Source organism: Triturus cristatus, chromosome 4_1 (genome assembly GCF_964204655.1).
Source record: "Triturus cristatus chromosome 4_1, aTriCri1.1, whole genome shotgun sequence".
Classification (NCBI taxonomy): Eukaryota; Metazoa; Chordata; class Amphibia; order Caudata; family Salamandridae; genus Triturus; species Triturus cristatus.
The window spans coordinates 1,144,380,081-1,144,398,870 of record NC_140585.1 but is presented as its reverse complement, the minus strand read 5'-3'; the positions used below and the strand labels follow the sequence as shown (position 1 = coordinate 1,144,398,870).

Below are 18,790 nucleotides of genomic sequence, written 5' to 3'. Positions count from 1 at the left end.
GGCTGCTTACTTGACTGCTCTACAGTTGGCTTTGACAAAACCAGACTCAGTATTTTTTCCTTGAATCGAATAGCAAAGAACATAAAACAATAATGTGTTTTATGGACTTGTTTTTCTAGCCATAGAGCAAACATGACTGATGGTAAGCACAGAGTGTTCCAGGAGCCTTCGAAATGGGATATCGAAAGGTGCATAAGGCGAAATCTCAAGTATTTGTTTTCGCAAGCAAAATATTCTTGCTCTATATTCAGATACGTGCCCATAGTATAGTAGGCGCGAGTATAAGGCTGCCAAGGAATCAGACTGATCTGTTTGTATTTCTTCCTCAAAGTCTGTCTGATTAGTGTTTTATGGACTATGCTGGACAGTCTTGAGAGCTCTGGCAGCAGAGGCAGTTTGTTCTAATTAATAGCCTTTGTCAACTGCTCCTAGGTTCAATTCTGTCATTGACCCTTGTAACATAGATTGATTATTCTTTATATGTTCTGAGCAGCAATGCAGTCACACATGATGCTAAAGATAGCTCCAGTGGTACTTTGCTATGTGGTATGGAAGAACGAAGATTCAAAATCGCCCTTATTTCTTTTACATATATTTTATTAAACATATTAACTATCTGGACCTTGTAGACAGGAGAGGCATATAGAATGGGTGGGGTAAGTTGGGAGTCAATTACCTCGATGTTCTACTGAATTGAAAGAAACTACCCTATTATCGGCCGCTCATGGTACTTTTCTTTGGTGCTAGAACTCTCCCGGCGAGTTTGACCTGAAGCCACGTGTTGTTATGTAGAGATATTAAAATGTGTAGTAAAGAATGTCTGATGCCCCATTAGTTTAGTTAGTGCCAGAAGTTTTTTACGATTGACTTTAAAGAAAGCTTGGGAGTAGCCAATGTAGCATACATATAATGGGAGATGTTTTTAAATGCTTTGTTTGCCAGAAGTTTGACGGCAATAATGTTGTTAATCATGGAACAGCCTCATCGGAATCCAGATTGATGATTGGAATCAGATTATTGTTGGACGCACAGTCGTGAGATTTAATAAGAAATTGCCAAAACATTTTCCATTGGAGTTGTGGAGGGATATGAGACAATAGTTTTTTGGATTCTCCGTGCTCTGTTTTTGTGGATTGGTTTTATTATTGCACTCTTTAATGAAGTCGGAATTCTACCTGTCTGAAGGACCAGTGAAAAAAGTTTGTGAAGTATTATGGTTGAACAATTGGGGTCTGCATTTATTACATCGATGGCATCCCATTTGGAACTGCAGCTTTTGATGATCGAGATGTCTTGATCAGTGCTGTAATTTCATCAGCAGAGATTCGCGAATCTGTATTAGTATAAACTGGAAGATCAAGTATGGTGAATGAGCAGTTAGCACAGATGTCGCCAATATATGATTTCTACTTATCATACGGTATGAAACAGTAGCTCTTTACAAGATGAAAGAGGTAAAATATAAAAGAGTATAATCAAATATACTTTTTGATTTAGATTAAGTAAATGTCGGCTGAGCCGGCTGGTTGGACGGAAACCCACCATTCAATATACAAAATCATAGTTCAAATTGTAGCTGCACATATGTAGATTTTTGGGCTGCTTACTGTCCCACCAGTCAGCAATTACCAGAATGTTAAGGAATGAGTCAGAAAGATACTGGTGATAATTTATTCCAATAATTGGATAATAAAGTATTTTTGAAATCTCCACTGATTTTACAGGAGCTAATGGAATTATGATTCAGAATCTCCTCAATTTCCTGGAAGACAGTGCGGCGCTTTGATTAATTTTTTATCACTGATGGTGGAAAGTATGTCCTCAGCTCTAACACTTGGTTTTGTCTTTTTTGGCCCATCAAGACTGGTAACCCTTGCTCCGTTTTTGATTAAATGATGGTAGTTTTTAGCCCTAGACTATTAGGTACTAGGATCAATACGCGACCAGTCGTTTGTCTCAGAGTGCTTTGTCTGGGGTACATTTTGTGCTTATGAAAGTTAGGAAGGATGAGTTAGACTGCCATTTTTCCTGGAGGCAAACCACACAATGTTTGGCTTTGAAGGATATCAAACGGTTTTCACTTGATTTTAAATGTTGTTCGATATTCTAGGAGCAAATCACCAGTGTGTTAAAGTTTAAATAGGGCTTTCAACACTTTTGATTTGGTATGTCGCACAGACATCGATTCTAAACAGCAGCAAGAATTAGTTGGATCAGTAAGGACCACTCGTCACCCAGTGGCAATATTTTTAGAGACGTGGCTATTTAAATTCAGGTTATTTGTTGGACTGCTAGGGCAGAGAAGGTGGATCATTTGGTAAGCTGCTCCTGAAAATGTATCTTGCTTTTTGTTCTGGTCCTGTAGTATGTGCAGATATGTCAGTTTACCTGGTTTTGATACAAGGAAGCCCCAACTGACTAAAGTTTCTTTCTTAGACAAAATTGTTTGAGCTATTGCCTCCATTGACCAAGATATGTGAATGGACTCCATTTTAGTGGTTACTTTAGGAAGGAACTTGACACTCCTTAGATCTCCAGTAAGTTGGTTTCCGGAAAGTAATTTCGGACTTAAGATATTTTGACGATTTAAATTGTCATATTGTGCTTGATATATACAAATCAGGGGTAAACTCAAGTGTTGTTTTAAAAATCCACATTTGATCGTCAACGTGGTACAAAGGAAATGTGGTCCAGAGTAGAGTGTTGGAAAGTTGGATACATGCATGACAGAGGACAGCTGACCATCATTGGTAGCACTGGTTATTGAAGACTGGGCTGAGTCATGCAGGAGTCTTTTAGGACGTATTGAGGAAAATTGGGAGTTTGTCATAACAAAATTGGGCTCTTTTTTCTTCAAGTGTTTTGACAAGAAAATGCAATACCATCTGCTATTTTTGTCTATAAATTTGCCAAACCCATATTCAAGGAATTAGCGAAATAAAATGGAATTAAGGATGCACCTGAACTTCTTTGTGGGCTCAGGTTGTGCAAAGGACCGTCAGTTATTGGGCTTGTGGAATCTGGATACGAAGAATTGGTCAGGTGAAATTGAGAGGTCAGGTAAGAGTCTTGAGGTGAGCAGATTATTCACTGGGTGTCATTACTTGTCCGGTGATGTTAATCAGCCTCCTTTTAAGCGAGCATATATTGAATTAGGGTTCTAAGATTCATCTTATCTGGCACGGTCTGGTTCTCTGTTACAGATAGATTGCTTGCGATTTATCTGCCGTTTTGGATTCTCCCTTACTGAATATTGGAAAAAGGCTAAGACTTATTACCTGAATTGGCTTTTTACGTAAGTGGGCTTGATTTCCTTAAGGTTCGATTTTTTGTTTAACTTCTATAATTATTTTAAGTGATGCTTACTGATATGGGGTTGGAATTCATCATTTGAGGCGCTTGATAGCAAGTCATTTGAAGGTTCATCTATTACGCAGGCATCTGTTAAAATTTCAATTTTATCCGAGAGACCCTTTTTGTGCCCCTGGTCCTTACCTGAAATAAGATATGATTCTTCAAAATGTTTTGTTAAGTGGTCGTTCAAATTACTTCAATATTAGTTTGCTGTAATAGAAGGGTGTATGGTATTGCTGACCTCATCAGTCAGAGGGGTGGTTGTCACAATTGAAGGATGAGATTTTCCTAGGTTTAGCTTCTCTTGTAAAAAACAAACAAAAAAAAAAAAAAACAACTAGGTCGTCCTATCTAGCCAGGTTAGATAAGTAAAATTCCTACTCCTCTAGTAAGTTAGTTTTATCCAAGGAGCTAGCAAGAGAATTGTGTAGTGATGGATGATTGATTGTTGTATATAGTCTGCTTCATCTTCCTCCAGCCGAATGGTCGACTCCATATATTGAGTTGGTTTCTAAATAGCTGGCGAATACATTTGTGTTGTCGGGAACCCTACTAATTGCAGCCGCTGTAGTGATCATGTGCAGAGCTGTAGAAGGTAGAGGGGAAAGCCTTGAAATAGGATTCTTGGATTCCCTCAAGTTTGGATGAGTAGGCAAATGGGCCTGGACCAGACAAATATTGAGGCCGGGATTGGTGCTTCCCGTAAAAGTGGATCCTATCAGAAAACAGCCTCTGATAGAGGGTTGCTTTGTCACCACTGGGGTAAATGGCCGTGAAATCTGACAGAGGCAAAGAAGGTCGATTCATTATATCATGAGTTGCTAAGCGGGAAAAAAGCATCAAGAGTTATAGAAGTCGGTCTGGCATCCGGTGTTCGATTTGGTGAGGTCAGTATTCCCGACTTTCTTGGTTTTAGGATTTTTATACTATATTCTATATATTTATACACAGGATATTATACTTTTGTTTGACCTGGTTTTCATGGTGGCGTAAGGAATAGATGATGGTATGCGCCAGGAGCCCCCCTAAAAATCAACAGCTGGAAGGTTGTTGATTTAGTTGGAAATTATGGATTGGAAAAGGGGCCAGCTTTAAACAGGGCCGCTGCCATCATATGAAGTTGATCGCGACGGAGAAGATCCGATCAGCCACCCAAAGCTGCCTTTTACCCTGTACAACATCTCTGCCTGTGCCACCACACACCAAAGCTCACCCACACCATATGTCCCACTGTAACCTGTCTGTACCTGAGACGGTTGCCCCAAGTCAACTGTGCAGCTGGTCAAACTACAGTGTGCACTGGACGTCGCACTGAATTCCATCTGCAGGAGACTAGCAGGCTCCTCACTCCTGATGGGCCAGGTAGCCGGTGATTGGTGTCACCTGGGCCTCCGAAAACAGAGGCAATAGTCTGCTCAAACCGGGAGGGGGCTCAGGACCCAGCCCTAACACCTGAAATCTGGCAGACCTAAGACGGAGAGTGAGGGAAAAACATCAAGGAAGTGGCCGGAGCCGAAAACGCAGTGTAAGCTGGGGGTTGACAGCAAAATCAGGAGCCGAGCAGATTACTGCGGGCCAGCAAAAAGCTGCCGAACTGGGCCGAGAAGATGTAAGCAATGGGCGTGGCAGATCCAGTCCCTGGGACGCTCAGCACTCCACGTCACCACCTCCACAAGGCACATCGGCACAGGGCCGGCCTGGGAACAGCAACCGGCCCTGGCTGATTGCTGCTCGACCGGCCCTGGGAGCGGAGGCGGGAGGGTGCTAGTAAAAAGCACTGCTCGCGCTTTTCTTACAGGTGGCCGATGTTGCAGCACTGCTGCAAAACCGGCTCCCACGGCCAGAAAACCGCCCCCCACCCTTCGTCCCACCGGGGATACGCCTGGTGCCTACTATGGCAAATCCCGCACTGCACAGGCACGAGCATAACAAACTGGGTCTATATGTATTGTATTTGAACATTTACTTTTGGTTTTAAAGATGACAACGGTATATAACCACCTGCATCAAAAAACATTGCCATTGTGCAAGCGGTGAACATTCAGAAAGAGATAGAAAGCATGCAAATTCTGAATTGTATGATGCGGTTGTTCTAAGATGCAGTCGATAAGACATTTGAAGCAAGATATGTTGAGTAAAAAATAGCGCAGGCTTGAAGAGTTAGTGGAAGACAGTACTGCCTTTAAAAAGAAAGCGGTATATTATGATGATACTCATAAAACTCACTTCCTATTTAGAACTTACATTTTTAATTGAGATATGTCATATTCATGACAGTTTTCACAGTCTCCACATCAAAAAAATTTACGACCACTGATATGAACAGATAGTTTACATGGGTAGTGTTTACCACGAAAATCTAACATGCTTATGTCCCTCATGAACTCACGCTCAACAAAACTCTTGTAAATCATGGTTTAAAAACTGAAAAGGTGACACTTCTCCTGAATGTCAAGCAGCCTATGGGAAAGGGCAGTCAGTGCAAGCCAGTTGTGTAGATTAACCTATATCCAGTTACGTGTATACATTTCATACATGCTTTGAATAACAAACAAACAATTTTATGCTGCTATGTACCTGTTCAGTCACATTTTATACTACTCTATAACCATGTGCAACCCTTAGCCTAACACAATGGGTTAGCGATTTAGACACTCGCTGCTGGCAATCTCAGTGATCCGGTTGTAATGAATTCAAAGCTTAGGCCAGATCAGCTGATCATCTTTAGCAGTCGGTAAATTAGGTGCCAATTCTTTTTTGCATTTTTATATAGCGCAAACTTGACCCGAAGGTATTGGAGCGCTTTACGCGAGCACCAGTTACGTTACACAAGGACCCATTCATTTTGTGCTAGGCACTAGGAGATTAGGTGATTTGCCCCAAATCACAGGAAGTTGAGCCAGCACCAAGACTCGGACCTGGTTCCCCAGCTCCAAAGTCGGCAGCTCTGACAGTAGCGCCACATCCTCTCCCATTAAAATGCATAACGGGTTTACCTGTTAATTCACAGCTCTTAGAAACGCCAGAAGTGCAGTATATCACGCTTTATAAAAAGAAGCCATTTTATTGCAGGAGAAGGAGGGCTAATGCCAAATGATAACTAGTAAAAGTGCAGTTTACACGTCTCCGCCTACACCATTTACGAACGTGTCATACAGCTGAGGTTCGAAGATCTGAGCAGACATTTGTGTAGCGCTTTGAAAGATTTATTTTCACACTTGGTAAATACAAAAAGCAGTAAGGAAATAAATGGACAACATTGGGGGAGTCAGACGCGATGAACTTGGTGGGACAATGGGGTGCACACTTATCTGTTGTAATAAAAGCTCTTTGTGGTTTTCACGGGCAAAGAAGCAATATAAACTGAAAAGACAGCGATGTTAGACTCCCTGGTGTCCACTGTGAGGGATGAATGTATTAGGGGGGGGGGGGGCGTGTAAAACATGTAAACATGTGCTTCTGGCAAATGGTTCTATTATCACAACCCGTGGGGGGCTGAGAACTCCGAGGGCCTCTTTGGGGAGATATAAGGTCTGGGGGCTGCTCTCTCAGCAGAATGGTCTCTGGCAGGGGTGCAGAGGGCCCCACCGGGACAAGAATCCCACACACACACACACAAGGGCGGCCGCTGGGTCCTTGTTTAATTAGATGTCACAGAATAGGCTCCTTATCTCCCCTTTCAAGCCACAAGGGGAGAAAAGGGGTGTGTAGGGCACAGGGCAGCTAGACTGAGAAAGAAAAGGATATACAAGAGAGGCGTGGAGGGCGGAGAGCAGCCAGACCGAGAGAAAGGGTAGGCAAGAGTGAAAAGTGAGGTGTGGAGGGTGCTGAGCAAGTAGACGGAGAGAAAGTAAAGACTAGACAAGAGAGGGGGGGTGAGATGTGGAGACGGCGGAGCAGTCAGACGGAGGGAGAGAAAGGATAGATGAGAGGGAAGTGAGGTGTGGAGGGCACAGAGCAGCTAGGTGGAGAGACAAAGGAAAGGCTAGATGAGGGAAGTGAGGAAGGGATGGTGGAAGGATGAAGGAGAAGAGGAAAGGAAGGAAGTATGGACAGAATGAAGAGAGGAGAAAGGGGAATGAAGGGAGAGAAGGGTGAAATAAATATTTGAGTGCAAAAACGATTTTTTGAGCGCCTATGAAAATATGAACGTGTCCTTGTGTAATGTAACTGGTGCTCATGTAAAGCGCCTCAGTACATCGGGGTCGTGTTCGCACCATACAAAAATAAAAAAGGAGCGCCGTTACTAAAATTGATAATGGTGTTAAGATGGCATGGTAGTGCTGGCGCAGCTGCTCCTACAGTTCGGGTTGCACAGGTTGCTATGCCTGGGCAGTGGTAACGGTGTGTGGCTGGGGTCCCGGCATCGGTTCTCCTGTGTATCTATCGTTAACCCAAACAATGCTGTGTGTGTTTGAAATAAAATAATGCCGTCAGCATTGCAAGTTGGTTTCTGAACCATGGCAATAAACGCAACCAGTGTGTTTTCATTTTAAAGTCGGTTTCTGAGCCATGGCAATAAATGCAACCAGTGTGTTTTCAATTTAAAACAAGAAGCACTCGTGCTAAACACTAGTGCTTGAGCTGGCATGCCCCTTGCGTGAGCGAGCAGCAGCGCGCGGACCATATGTTTTCAATTAGCTTGCGTGCCGCTGCTCGCTCCCGCAAGGTGGATGCCAGCGCAAGCACGGGTGCAGTGCTTGAAAAAAGTGAAGACCGATGGCTAAAGGCCCTCCTAGAGCATCGCATATGCGCTGCATAGGCGAGACCTAAAATGGCAAATCATTTGTTCTGGAACATCCTGTGAAATCTGCCAGTGAACTCATGAATACATAATTGCTCTTTTGTTAAGTATGGCCTGAACTTTTTTTTTTTATCAGATGGAACAGGAACACCAAGAGATATAGCGATTTGACTAGGAGCACACGATAAGGCAGAGAAGCACACACGTCGTCCTTACTAGTACAAAATTCCTTTTTATACTTTAATTCCTGACACACGGGACAAATCCTGAACACATCAAGCCTTCTAGCCACGCAAAGCCTTATTTGCCAAAGAGCACACCATCAAATATTCTTTCTCACTCCACACAAAGCTCACCAGATTAGATTAATGTTCTGTTAAACATTGGTGCACCACTCTTGTTGATACGCTTCCTTAGTGACGGACAAATTACTTACCTTCAGTAATGCCTTATCTGGTAGAGACATGATCTAGCTGCAGATTACTTACCTTTGAACTTCCAGGCGTCAGGCTGGATTTGGAAGATTTTTCCTAGCAGTACCCCTGCGTGCTGGGTAGATAGCATTGGTCGACTCCGCATGAGATCGTCGGCGTCGTGTTTGTCGTCGTCATGACGTCCGCGTCGTCAATATAACCGCCACTCCGGTGCGCTGACATAAGTACTTTTCACAACTTTCCACACCAGAAGCGCAAAGCCATGTAGTGACTGACCATGGTGTGTTAAAAATGAATAGCTAATGCCCTGAAGGGGTACATATCTGACACTTAAAACCAATTCCACAGTGCGGGGAGGATGGGTGAGTCGGTAAGAAATCTGCAGCTAAATCATGTCTCTACCAGATAAGGCGTTACCGAAGGGAAGTATCTTGTCCATCTGATAGAGCCATCTAGCCCAGATTCCTTACCTTTGAACAGATACCCAAGCAATACCATCCAAGGAGGAGGGACTGCGGAACGGCTTAGACCAGAAAATCCCGTAAAACAGAGCGACCTAACGGGCCTGCTCTGTGAACCTGAGAATCCAGGCAGTAGTGTCTGGAGAACGTGTGCAGCTTGGCAGATATCCGAGATGGAAACACCACGCTGGAGAGCCGTGGTGGCCGCCTTTGCCCTGGTGGAATGCGCCCCAAGTCCTTCAGGGGGATCTTTTTTCGCTAAGGCATAACAAATTTTTATACAGAGGATGACCCATCGTGATATAGTCCTCTTCTGGACAGCACGGCCCTTTGCACCCACTTATCTTATAAAGAGTTGGTCATCCACCCAGAACTCTTTGGTTCGATTAAGGTAGAACAACAACGCTCTTTTTGGGTCCAGACGATGGAGACGCTCCTCTTCCTTGGAAGGATGCAGTGGTGCATAGAAGATGGGCAGGGTAACCGACTGTCCCAGATGGAAGGGTGTTACCATCTTAGGCAGAAATTATGCCCTAGTCCGGAGTACTACTTTGTCCGGAAAGACCGTCTTGTAAGGAGGCTGTGAGATTACTGCCTGCAATTCACTAACCCTCCTGGCAGAGGTTATGGCCACCAAAAAAGCTGTCTTGATGGTGAGCAACCACAGAGGACAGTTATGCAGCGGCTCAAACTGTGCACACATCAGAAAAGTGAGAACCAAATCAAGGTTGCACTGTGGTATAATGAAAGGTGAAGGAGGAAACAAATGGGTTAACCCCTTAAAAAATCTCTGCACCAGAGGAAATGTAAACAGAGAGGGCTGATCAGGTAGCCAGAGAAAAGAAGAAAGGGCCGAAAGGTAGCCCTTCAATGTGCACAGAGCAGAGCCCTGCTGGGCTAAAGAAAAGTATGAACAAGAGGATTTCAGATAAGGGAGCGGGGGGGGGGGGCGAAGCATGAGACAGCTCTGAACAATATTTACAAAATTCATTCTATCGGCAGGCGTACACCGGTTTTGTGGAGGGACCCCTGGCTGCCAAGATAACCTCACAGACTTCGGGTGGGACGTCAGCAGCTGCCAACTGTCGCCGCTCAATCTCCACTCAAGGAGGCAGAGAGTGGACAGATTCGAGTGGAGAACCCTCCCCTGCTGCTGCAACAAAAGATCCTCCTGAAGGAGTAGCCGGACCGGAGGATCAATGCTCATGTCTAGAAGCTTAGGGTAACAAACTGTCCGTGCCCAGTCTGGAGCCACAGAATAACTTGTGCCCGGTCACTCCTGATCTTCTTGAGCACTCTGGGCACGAGTGGTATGGGCGGAAAAGCGTATAGGAGGCCTGAGCTCCACTTGCAGCAAAAAGCGCCACCGAGCGAGAGCCACCTTGGAAACTCCAACACCCTGAACAGCTGACATTGTGTGTTCTCTTAGGAGGCAAACAGATCTCAACAAGGCTCTCCCCACTGCTGAAAGAGCTTGTGCCACCTCCGGATGGAGATGCCATTCAGGATCTGCAAGGCACCTTCGGCTAAGCTCGTCCGCCCTGGCGTTGAACCACTAGAGAAATGCCCTGATGTTCCAGCCAAGTCCAAAGATGCAGAGCCTCTTGACAAAGTGTCCACGAACCTACTCCACCCTGTTTGTTGCAGTACCAGATGGCGGTAGTGTTGTCCATGACCAACTGTATGAGCCTTCCCTTTATTGACGGCAAAAAGGCTTTCAGTGCCAGACGGATCGCCCAAAGCTCCAATAGATTGATATGGAGCTTGGCTCCCACCGGAGACCAGAGTCCTCTGATCTCCACCTCCCCCAGATGGCCAACTCATCCCAGAAGGGCCGCATCCGTCACTACTGAAAGATCTGGGTGGGGAAGGGAGAGGGGTCTGCCCTTGAACCAATCGCGGTCCATTAGCCACCACCGCAGGTCTTTCGCAGTGCCCTCTGAAATCTTAACCAGGTCGGTGAGATTTCCTTGCTGCTGTGCCCATTGGAACTTCAGGTCCCACTGCAGAGCCCGCATGTGCCACCGTGCATGGGGCCCAACAGCCTCAGAGTCATCCTAACAAAGATAGAGGCTGAAACATCGGTATCGTAGCCTGAATATCTTGGACTCGCCATTCGGGAGGATAGGCCCAAAACTGCACCGTGTCCAGAACCGCCCGAATAAAAAGGAGCGTCTGAGAGGGAGTCAGTGTGGCTTTGGCACGTTGATAGCAAACCCAATCAAATGCAGGAGGTTCACCGTAGCCTGGAGGTGGGAGACAACTGCTTGGGGCGAGCCCGCCTTCAACAAAGTCATCGAGATAGGGGAAGTCTGGAACCCCTGATCTCCGCAGATGGGCTGTGACCACCGCCATCATATTTGTGAACACCGAGGGGTGCTGGTGAGGCCAAACAGGGGCACTGCAAATTAAAAGTGCTTGTGACTCACCATGAACTGCAGGTATTTATGATGGGCAGGCAGGATGGGAATATGAAAATGGGCATCCTGCAAGTCCAGCGATACTATCCAGTCTCCTGGGTCAAAGGCAGACAGGACCTAAGCAAGGGTGAGCATCTTGAATTTGGCCTTTTTGAGGAAGTAGTTGAGGGCTCTGAGGTCTAGGATAGAAGGAAGGTCTCGGGCCTTCTTTGGGACCAGAAAGTAGCGGGAATAGCAACCATTTCCCACTTTGATCCCGGGAACCCTCTTTATAGCTTCCTTGGCCAAGAGAGTCGTGACTTCCTCGTGGAGCAAAGCAAGTTGATCCTTCGTCAACCGATCGTACACTTGAGGCATAGATGGAGGGACAGTCTCGAAGGGGCGGGAGTAGCCCCTTCAGACTATTTGCAACACCCACCTCTCCGATGTAATGTTTTGCCAGTGGTGGAGAGGATGGCGTATTCTGCCACTGACTGGCCGAGAGTGACCCGGGGGGGGGATCAGACTAGGAAGGTTTTGAGGTGGATGAGAGGATGGTGGCTTGGTTCGACTTCTGGTTTCTCGATCCATGAGGCCGGGGTGAACCGCGTCGACGGCCCCACAGAGGTTGCTGAACTTGCGGGCCCTCTGGCCGGAATAGGGTTGGAGCGGCTGGTTGGCAACCCCTTCCATAGCCACGAAAGGAGCGAAAAGTGAATGAAGCCCTGGGAGCGGTGGTGAGGCCCAAAGACTTAGCCGTGTCCCGCGAGTCTTTAAAGCGCTCAAAGGCAGCATCCGCCTTGTCTCCGAAGAGATGGGAGCCATCAATGTCCATGAGGTTAGTCTGGACATCGCCCGAAAAAACAGATGTTCTCAACCAGGCTTGGCGACGAACGGCCACTGTCGTGGAAATCGCTCTACCTAGCGAGTCCGTCCTGTCCAAGCCACATCTGATGGCGAACTTAGCTGCCTCCCTCCCATCAGAGATAGCTTGGGAGAGCAGAGCCAGGTCCTCCTTCGAGACTCTGGGCAGCACCTGAAGTACCGTATTCCATATGGAATCGGAATAACTGCCCAACAGGCATGCGGTGTTCACTGACCACAATGCCAGACTAGCGGGGAAAAAAAATTCTTGCCGAAGTTCTCCAGTCTCTTGGATTCCCTGTCCAGGGGTGTCGAAGAGAATGCGTCATGAGAAGTGGAAGCTTGGACAACCAAGCTTTGAGGGGTGGGGTCGGTGGTGAGGAAAAGTAGGTCGCCCGCTGCAGGGCGATTGTCCTGAAGGACGACAGCTAAGGCCTCATTGAAGGGCAGAAGAGGTTCCAAAATCAAGACTCCAGGCTGCTGGACCTCTGTCAAGATATGTCTTGCCTGCCACAGTAGGAAGCAGCAGGTCGAGGACCTCTGCAGCCCTACACACCACCAGGGCAAAAGATGCTCCCTCCTCCATAGCCAGGTTGGAGGGAGGGGGAACATGCCAGAGTCTGGGGAGGTGTTCAGGCCAATGGGTTACCCAGTTCCTCATACAAGTCCAAAGCTCGTGGGTGCGGGATTTCTAAGGGATGTTGCCACCCCCCCATCCTCTTCCTTCATCCCTAACCCTTCAGAATAGGGCAGGGTGAACAGAATGGAGCAGTACGGCTCCGTCTGACACCCAACAGGCTCAGTGTTGTTGGGAAAGAGGATTGGGGAGGCACCGCCGAGGACCTCGGCGCCGGACAAGGTTGCTGAGAAGGTGCAACCGGGGTTAGGTTCGAACCCGGGAACGGATCTACTCGGAGGTCGTGGTGCCGGGGCCGCAGCTATCTGCATGGGAACCACGGGGGTCCCCCCGTCCTCTGAGCCTGCGGGCCTGAAGGCGCACCGGCAGGGTCAGGCTCCCCAAATATGGCACACATGGCATCATAAAATTCCTTCAGCTGGCCGGGGATTACTCTCGGAAAGGGAGGGAAACGCGGAGCCGACCCAGGCATTCGCTCCGCGGAGCCTGCCTCGAACGACGAGGTTCTTCAGTCGTGTCGTGAGATGGGCTGGGAGAAGTCGAAGCACGCTTTGACTTCTTGTGGTGTCTTTTACCTGACTTCGATGAAGAGGATCTCGATTCACTGGAGCGGTGCTCGGACCTTCCTCTCGACCAAATTCTGGACCGGGATTGAGATTGACAACACGACCTCTGCCGTGCGGGACGTCGGGCCGCGAGATGCTCCCTCAAAGCCTTCAGTGCCATGGCCCGGCAGTCGGAGCACGACTTGGAGTCGTGGTCGCGCTCCAGGCACCAAAGACAAAATAAATGGGGGTCCGTGACCAACATGGAGTGGTGACAGGCGTCGCACAGCTTGAACCCTGAAGTCTTCTTACTTGACATGACTTCCTAACACCGATGAAGTTGACAAAAAGTCGATAAGTCTGTCAAAAAAGGACAGGGGGTAGCTCTCTTTAACGGACTGGCGCTGAAAAAATAAAACAGAACGGGCGCCAGCGTGCCGGAGTGGCGGTTATATTGACGACGCGGATGCCATGCCGATGACAAACACGCCTACGACGAACACGACACCGACATCACGTGGAGTCGACAGACGCCGTCTACCGGCACGCAGGAGTACTGCTAGGAAATATCTTCTGGATCCAGCTTGACACCTGGAAGTTCAAAGGTAAGGAATCTGCAGCTAGATGTCTATCAGATACCATCGCTAGTCACACAAATGAACTCTTGCCCATTCTTACCTTTTGATTTAAAATCGTGAGGGATGAAACCATCGGCTTTTTTCAAAGACTCCTGCAGCTTCTGAATGGAGAGCTAAAATATAAAATGACAAAAAAGAAGACATATTTGCAAAGCAAATAGGGCAGTCTTGATTTAGGGGTATGAATGGATGCAAAAGGACAAAACAAATAGGCCCACATTTGTACAGAAAAACTTTATTTTTCTCTCTCTCATATCACACATTTCATTTGTGGGTGTTTATCACACAAAATGCAGTAGTATAAAAAGGAAAATGCTACTTACCAGTATGCATCTGTTCTTGGCATGTAGAGCTGCAGAGATTCATACTTGTGCATAAATCGCCATCTGGTGTTGGGCTCAGATGCTTGCACCTTGATGTTGTCTTGGAAGAAGTCTTTTGTAGTCACGAGATAGGTGACTCCTCCCTAGGACGATAGTGCGCATGGGCATCGACTCCATCCTCAGATTGTTTTACGCCATGATGGGAAATTATGGAGTTTGTAAGAAACAGAAAAGATGTCCATGTGAATGTATCTAAGTAAGATGACACTGGAACAGATACAGGTTCCGGGGAGGCGGGTGGGCGTATGAATCTCTGCAGCTCTACATGCCAAGAACAGATGCATACTGATAAGTAGCATTTTCTATTTGAGGCATATGAGCTGCAGAATTCATACTTGTGCACAGACTGCACAGCAGGTTCTCCCCTAGCGGTGGTCACCTGTATCGGTTGCAATGGTTTGAAAAAGTGTCTTAAGAACTGCTTGGCCTACAGAGCTTGTTGCTTCGCCAGAACATCTACACAATAGTGTTTGGTGAAGGTGTGTGTGGTAGACCATGTTGCTGCCTTACAAAGGTCTTCTAGAGGAATGTTCCCTAAAAATGCCATGGAAGCCCCTAGTTTGCGTGTTGAATGCGCTCTAGGGGGAATTGTTAATGTGCGTTTTGCTTTCTGGTAGCATATTTGAATGCATTTGACTATCCACCAGGGAATCCCAGCTTTAGAGATGGGGTTGACTTTATGAGGTGGAGAGAAAGCTGCAAACAGTGGTTTCGTCTTTCTAAAGGCTTTAGTCCCGTCGATGTAATAAAGTAATTCTCTTTTAACGTCAAGCGTGTGAAGAGCTCTCACCGCTACAGAATCAGGGTTTTGGAAAAACACTGGTAACTCTACCGATTGATTAAGATGGAAAGCAGAGATTACTTTTGGAAGGAATTTTGGATTTGTTTTAAGAACAACTTTATTACGATGTATTTGTAAGAATGATTCTTGTATGGTTAAAGCCTGGATCTCAGTTACTCTCCTGAAAGAGGTGAGTGCGACAAGGAAAGCTACTTTCCATGTAAGGAACTAATTCACATTTGTGTAAAGGCTCAAAAGAGGGACCCATGAGTCTAGTAAGAACAACATTTAGGTTCCACACCGGAAAGTGTGGCAGTCTGGGTGGAGTTATCGTTTTAAGGCCTCCCATAAAGGCTTTGATAGCGGGTACTCTAAACAATGACAAATGTTGTCTGTTTTGTAGGTAAGCGGCAAAGGCAGCCAGATGTAATCTTATGGATGAGTATGCAAGATTACATCTTTGTAAATGTAGTAAATAGCAGATGATGTTTTGAACTGAAGCATCTAGCGGATCAATTTTGTTATTGCAATAAATGACGAATCGCTTCCATTTGGCTGCATAGCAAGCTCTAGCAGGAGGGCATCTGGCCTCTTTGATATTGTTCATACAGTCGGTGGGAGGTTAAGGTAACAGAACACTAGGACTTCAGGAGCCAGATTGCTAGATTCATCTGTGCTGGATCTGGGTGCCTTATCTCTCCATGGTTCTGCGTCAGTAGATTTGGGGAGAGACGTTTTTGGTGTGGAATTACTGAGAGTTCTAGGAGTGTTGTGAACCATGGTTACCGTGCCCATGTGGGAGCAACTAGAATCATCTTGAGAGACTTTTGTTTGAGCTTGCGTACTACTAGCGGAATGAGCGGGAGTGGCGGAAAATCTTACGCAAATCTGCCTGGCCAGTTCATCTATATCGCATTGCCCTTGGACAACGGGTGTGGAAACCTGGCGGCGAAGGTTGGGCATTTTGTGTTTGCGAGTGTGGCGAACAGATCTAGGTCTGGGTGGCCCCACATCTGAAACAAGCATTTGCAATGCAATAGGTCTCGCCTTTGCGAGAGTTTAAGCTATTGGCACTGTAAATGACAATGTCTTTTATTTATATGTTTTGATAATTAAATCATAAATAAAAGGCATTGTCATGTACAATGCCAATAGCTCATACTCTTATAAATGGGAGACCTTTGAAAGAAGCGGGCGCTATGTTCTTGGGCTGCTTAGAAGGTGAATGCACGCATGACGCAGTGAATGTTACAGGAAAGCGTTATTTGCCTGCAGTAGGAGAAACTATTTAAATAAAATAGTGCTTATAGACTAAAAAAGACTCACTGTGTAACCACCAAAGTGAAAGGATGAGGCGGGAGCCCACCCCGCGTTTCGCCGCCACAGTCCGAGCTGTTCTGGAAGCCTTCTCCGGGCGGCTCTCGTGCGACCCGGAAGTCAGGCAACCTTGCCTGGAACATGGGCGGGGCTTGGAGCGCGTGGCCTGAAGTGTCCGGGGCTCCCGTGAGCTGAGGGAGCCCCGCGTGTAGGAGAAGCGAGGCGGGAGCCCACTCCGCATCAGGACGGGCTTTTGCTTAAAAGCTACGTGGATTACCACAAGCAACCAGAGTGTCTTTCTCGCCACACTTCACAACGGACGATTGCAGTTTAAGTACGTAATTAAACCTCCTTGTTAAAACAAACTCAATGGCATAAAAGGTGTATTAAAGAAAATGTGGCTCTGTAGACGAAGAAAGTTTTCGATTGTCGGGGCAAACTAAAAGCAAAACTTGCCAAATGAAGGCGGGGCGAGGAAGTCATTTTAAGAAACGATCCTCCCTCTTCCCAATCCTCTCTTCCGCGGTTTTGCCAACGTCACCACTTCCAAACCCAGGTCAGTTCAAACTTCTAGGAACTTTTTAATACGCACACTTGTTGGTGTGCAGCCATTTGGAAGTCACCCTATTATACAAAGCGGCTGCATTGCCCAGGGAAGAAGGATGTAAAATGCAATTAAACTGTTCTGGGATTCGTCGGGGTATGAGAAATGTAGCTCGCTCCCGGTAATTCTCTCCAGCGGGGATTGCAATCTGAGGGTTCGTTAAGGCATGGTGGGGTTAGTGCCCCTAGTGGTGAGGAACAGACGGTTTATCATAAAAGCCCAGTCATTTTACATTGAGCTTCGTATCTGCATTTAACAAGCATTAAGCGTTCATTGTGAGGAAGGAGAACTATGGCACACAGAAGGAGTCGCGATTATCATTTCTCTATGGTCAGAGAATGCGGAAAAGGGAAGAGCCGTCTCCCGGTCACAATCTGAATCGTAGCCACATCTCGACTACAAAAAAAAAGCATTTGCAATGCAATAGGTCTCGCTTTTGCAAGAGTTTGAGCTATTCACATTGTAAATGACAATGCCTTTTACTTATGTGTTTTGAAAACTTGCAAGAGGTGCGTAAACATGCACTCGCTACTTATAGCCTTTGCTTACGAGAAGCAAGGCTGGCAATAACGGCGCCTCTTTTACTGCCAGCCTTGCTTCTCATAGGCAAGGACTATATGTACAAAGTGCATGTTTACGCACCGCTTGCAGGTTTGCAAAACACAGATAAAAGGCATAGTCATTTACAATGCCAATAGCTCAAACTCTTGCATTGCAAATGATTCTTTATGTTAAGGATCAGACTCAGTGTGAAAGTCAAAGAGAAATGTAACAAACCCATGTGCAGAATAACAAGAGGAGTGGGACTAGACATAGTGACCGGCTCAGTTTTCTTTTTTCCAACAATGGAAAAAAAAGTATGGAACAACAAGTTCAGCAAACACCCAGAAGAATATAGTGGAGAAACAACTGAGATATGAGATTATAGCACACTAGTATTCAGGTTTAAGAATCTTTAAGCAATAGGAAGCATGTATGTAAATAATATGACAACTCCAGTTTTGTGATTCATGGGACAGAGAGTGTTTCTTATCGTTTTAGATGCTAACTGTATATCCGGTAAAGGAATTAGGAAAGACAAATAAAAGAGTTAACCAAGACTTTCAGTGATAGAATTGGCAAACAGAAGAGATACGTATATTGTATTAGAATGAGGAAGGATGCAAAACAAAACACTCACAGCAAGGAATATTTATAGAAGCATTAAAAATAGCATTCCTAGTGGACAGGAAATACTAGAGAAAGCCAAAAGAACCAATAGATTCCTCTGAATTGTTACCTCCTTTTGCGGTTGTGAGATGATTCAATGGCAAAATCTGTTTACGCTTCAACCTTCGAGACGATAACAAGAGCATAACAGTCAAATTCCATTCACCAAGGATAATTTAAATACTGGATTTATCAATGGTATACCTTCAAACGTACCTGCATCCAGAGCAGGAAGTTTACTGCTTCTGTTACACTATTCAGTTGTTACCAGTAAAAAGGACGCCCTTTGGATTAGCATCCACAGAGGCTGTTTTATAGAGATTCGTCCTGGAGTTATTTATTAAAATAAATTATAAATAAATGGCAGCAGTATTCACTTTTAAGCTGACATCTTAGTAAAGGAAAGAACATGATAGAAGA

At 45.9% G+C, this 18,790-nt stretch overlaps 1 protein-coding gene across 7 annotated transcripts in view; it reads right to left on the bottom strand.

Annotated features, from left to right (window-relative positions):
• DSN1 (DSN1 component of MIS12 kinetochore complex) overlaps window positions 1–18,790 on the bottom strand; it is a 261,660-nt gene that overhangs the window by 109,930 nt on the left and 132,940 nt on the right. For all 7 annotated transcript variants that reach the window (XM_085654255.1, XM_085654258.1, XM_085654262.1 and 4 more), the window contains one exon: window positions 14,117–14,189. In XM_085654255.1, the coding sequence (XP_085510381.1) occupies window positions 14,117–14,189 (73 nt within the window). The remainder of the gene's footprint in view (window positions 1–14,116; window positions 14,190–18,790) is intronic.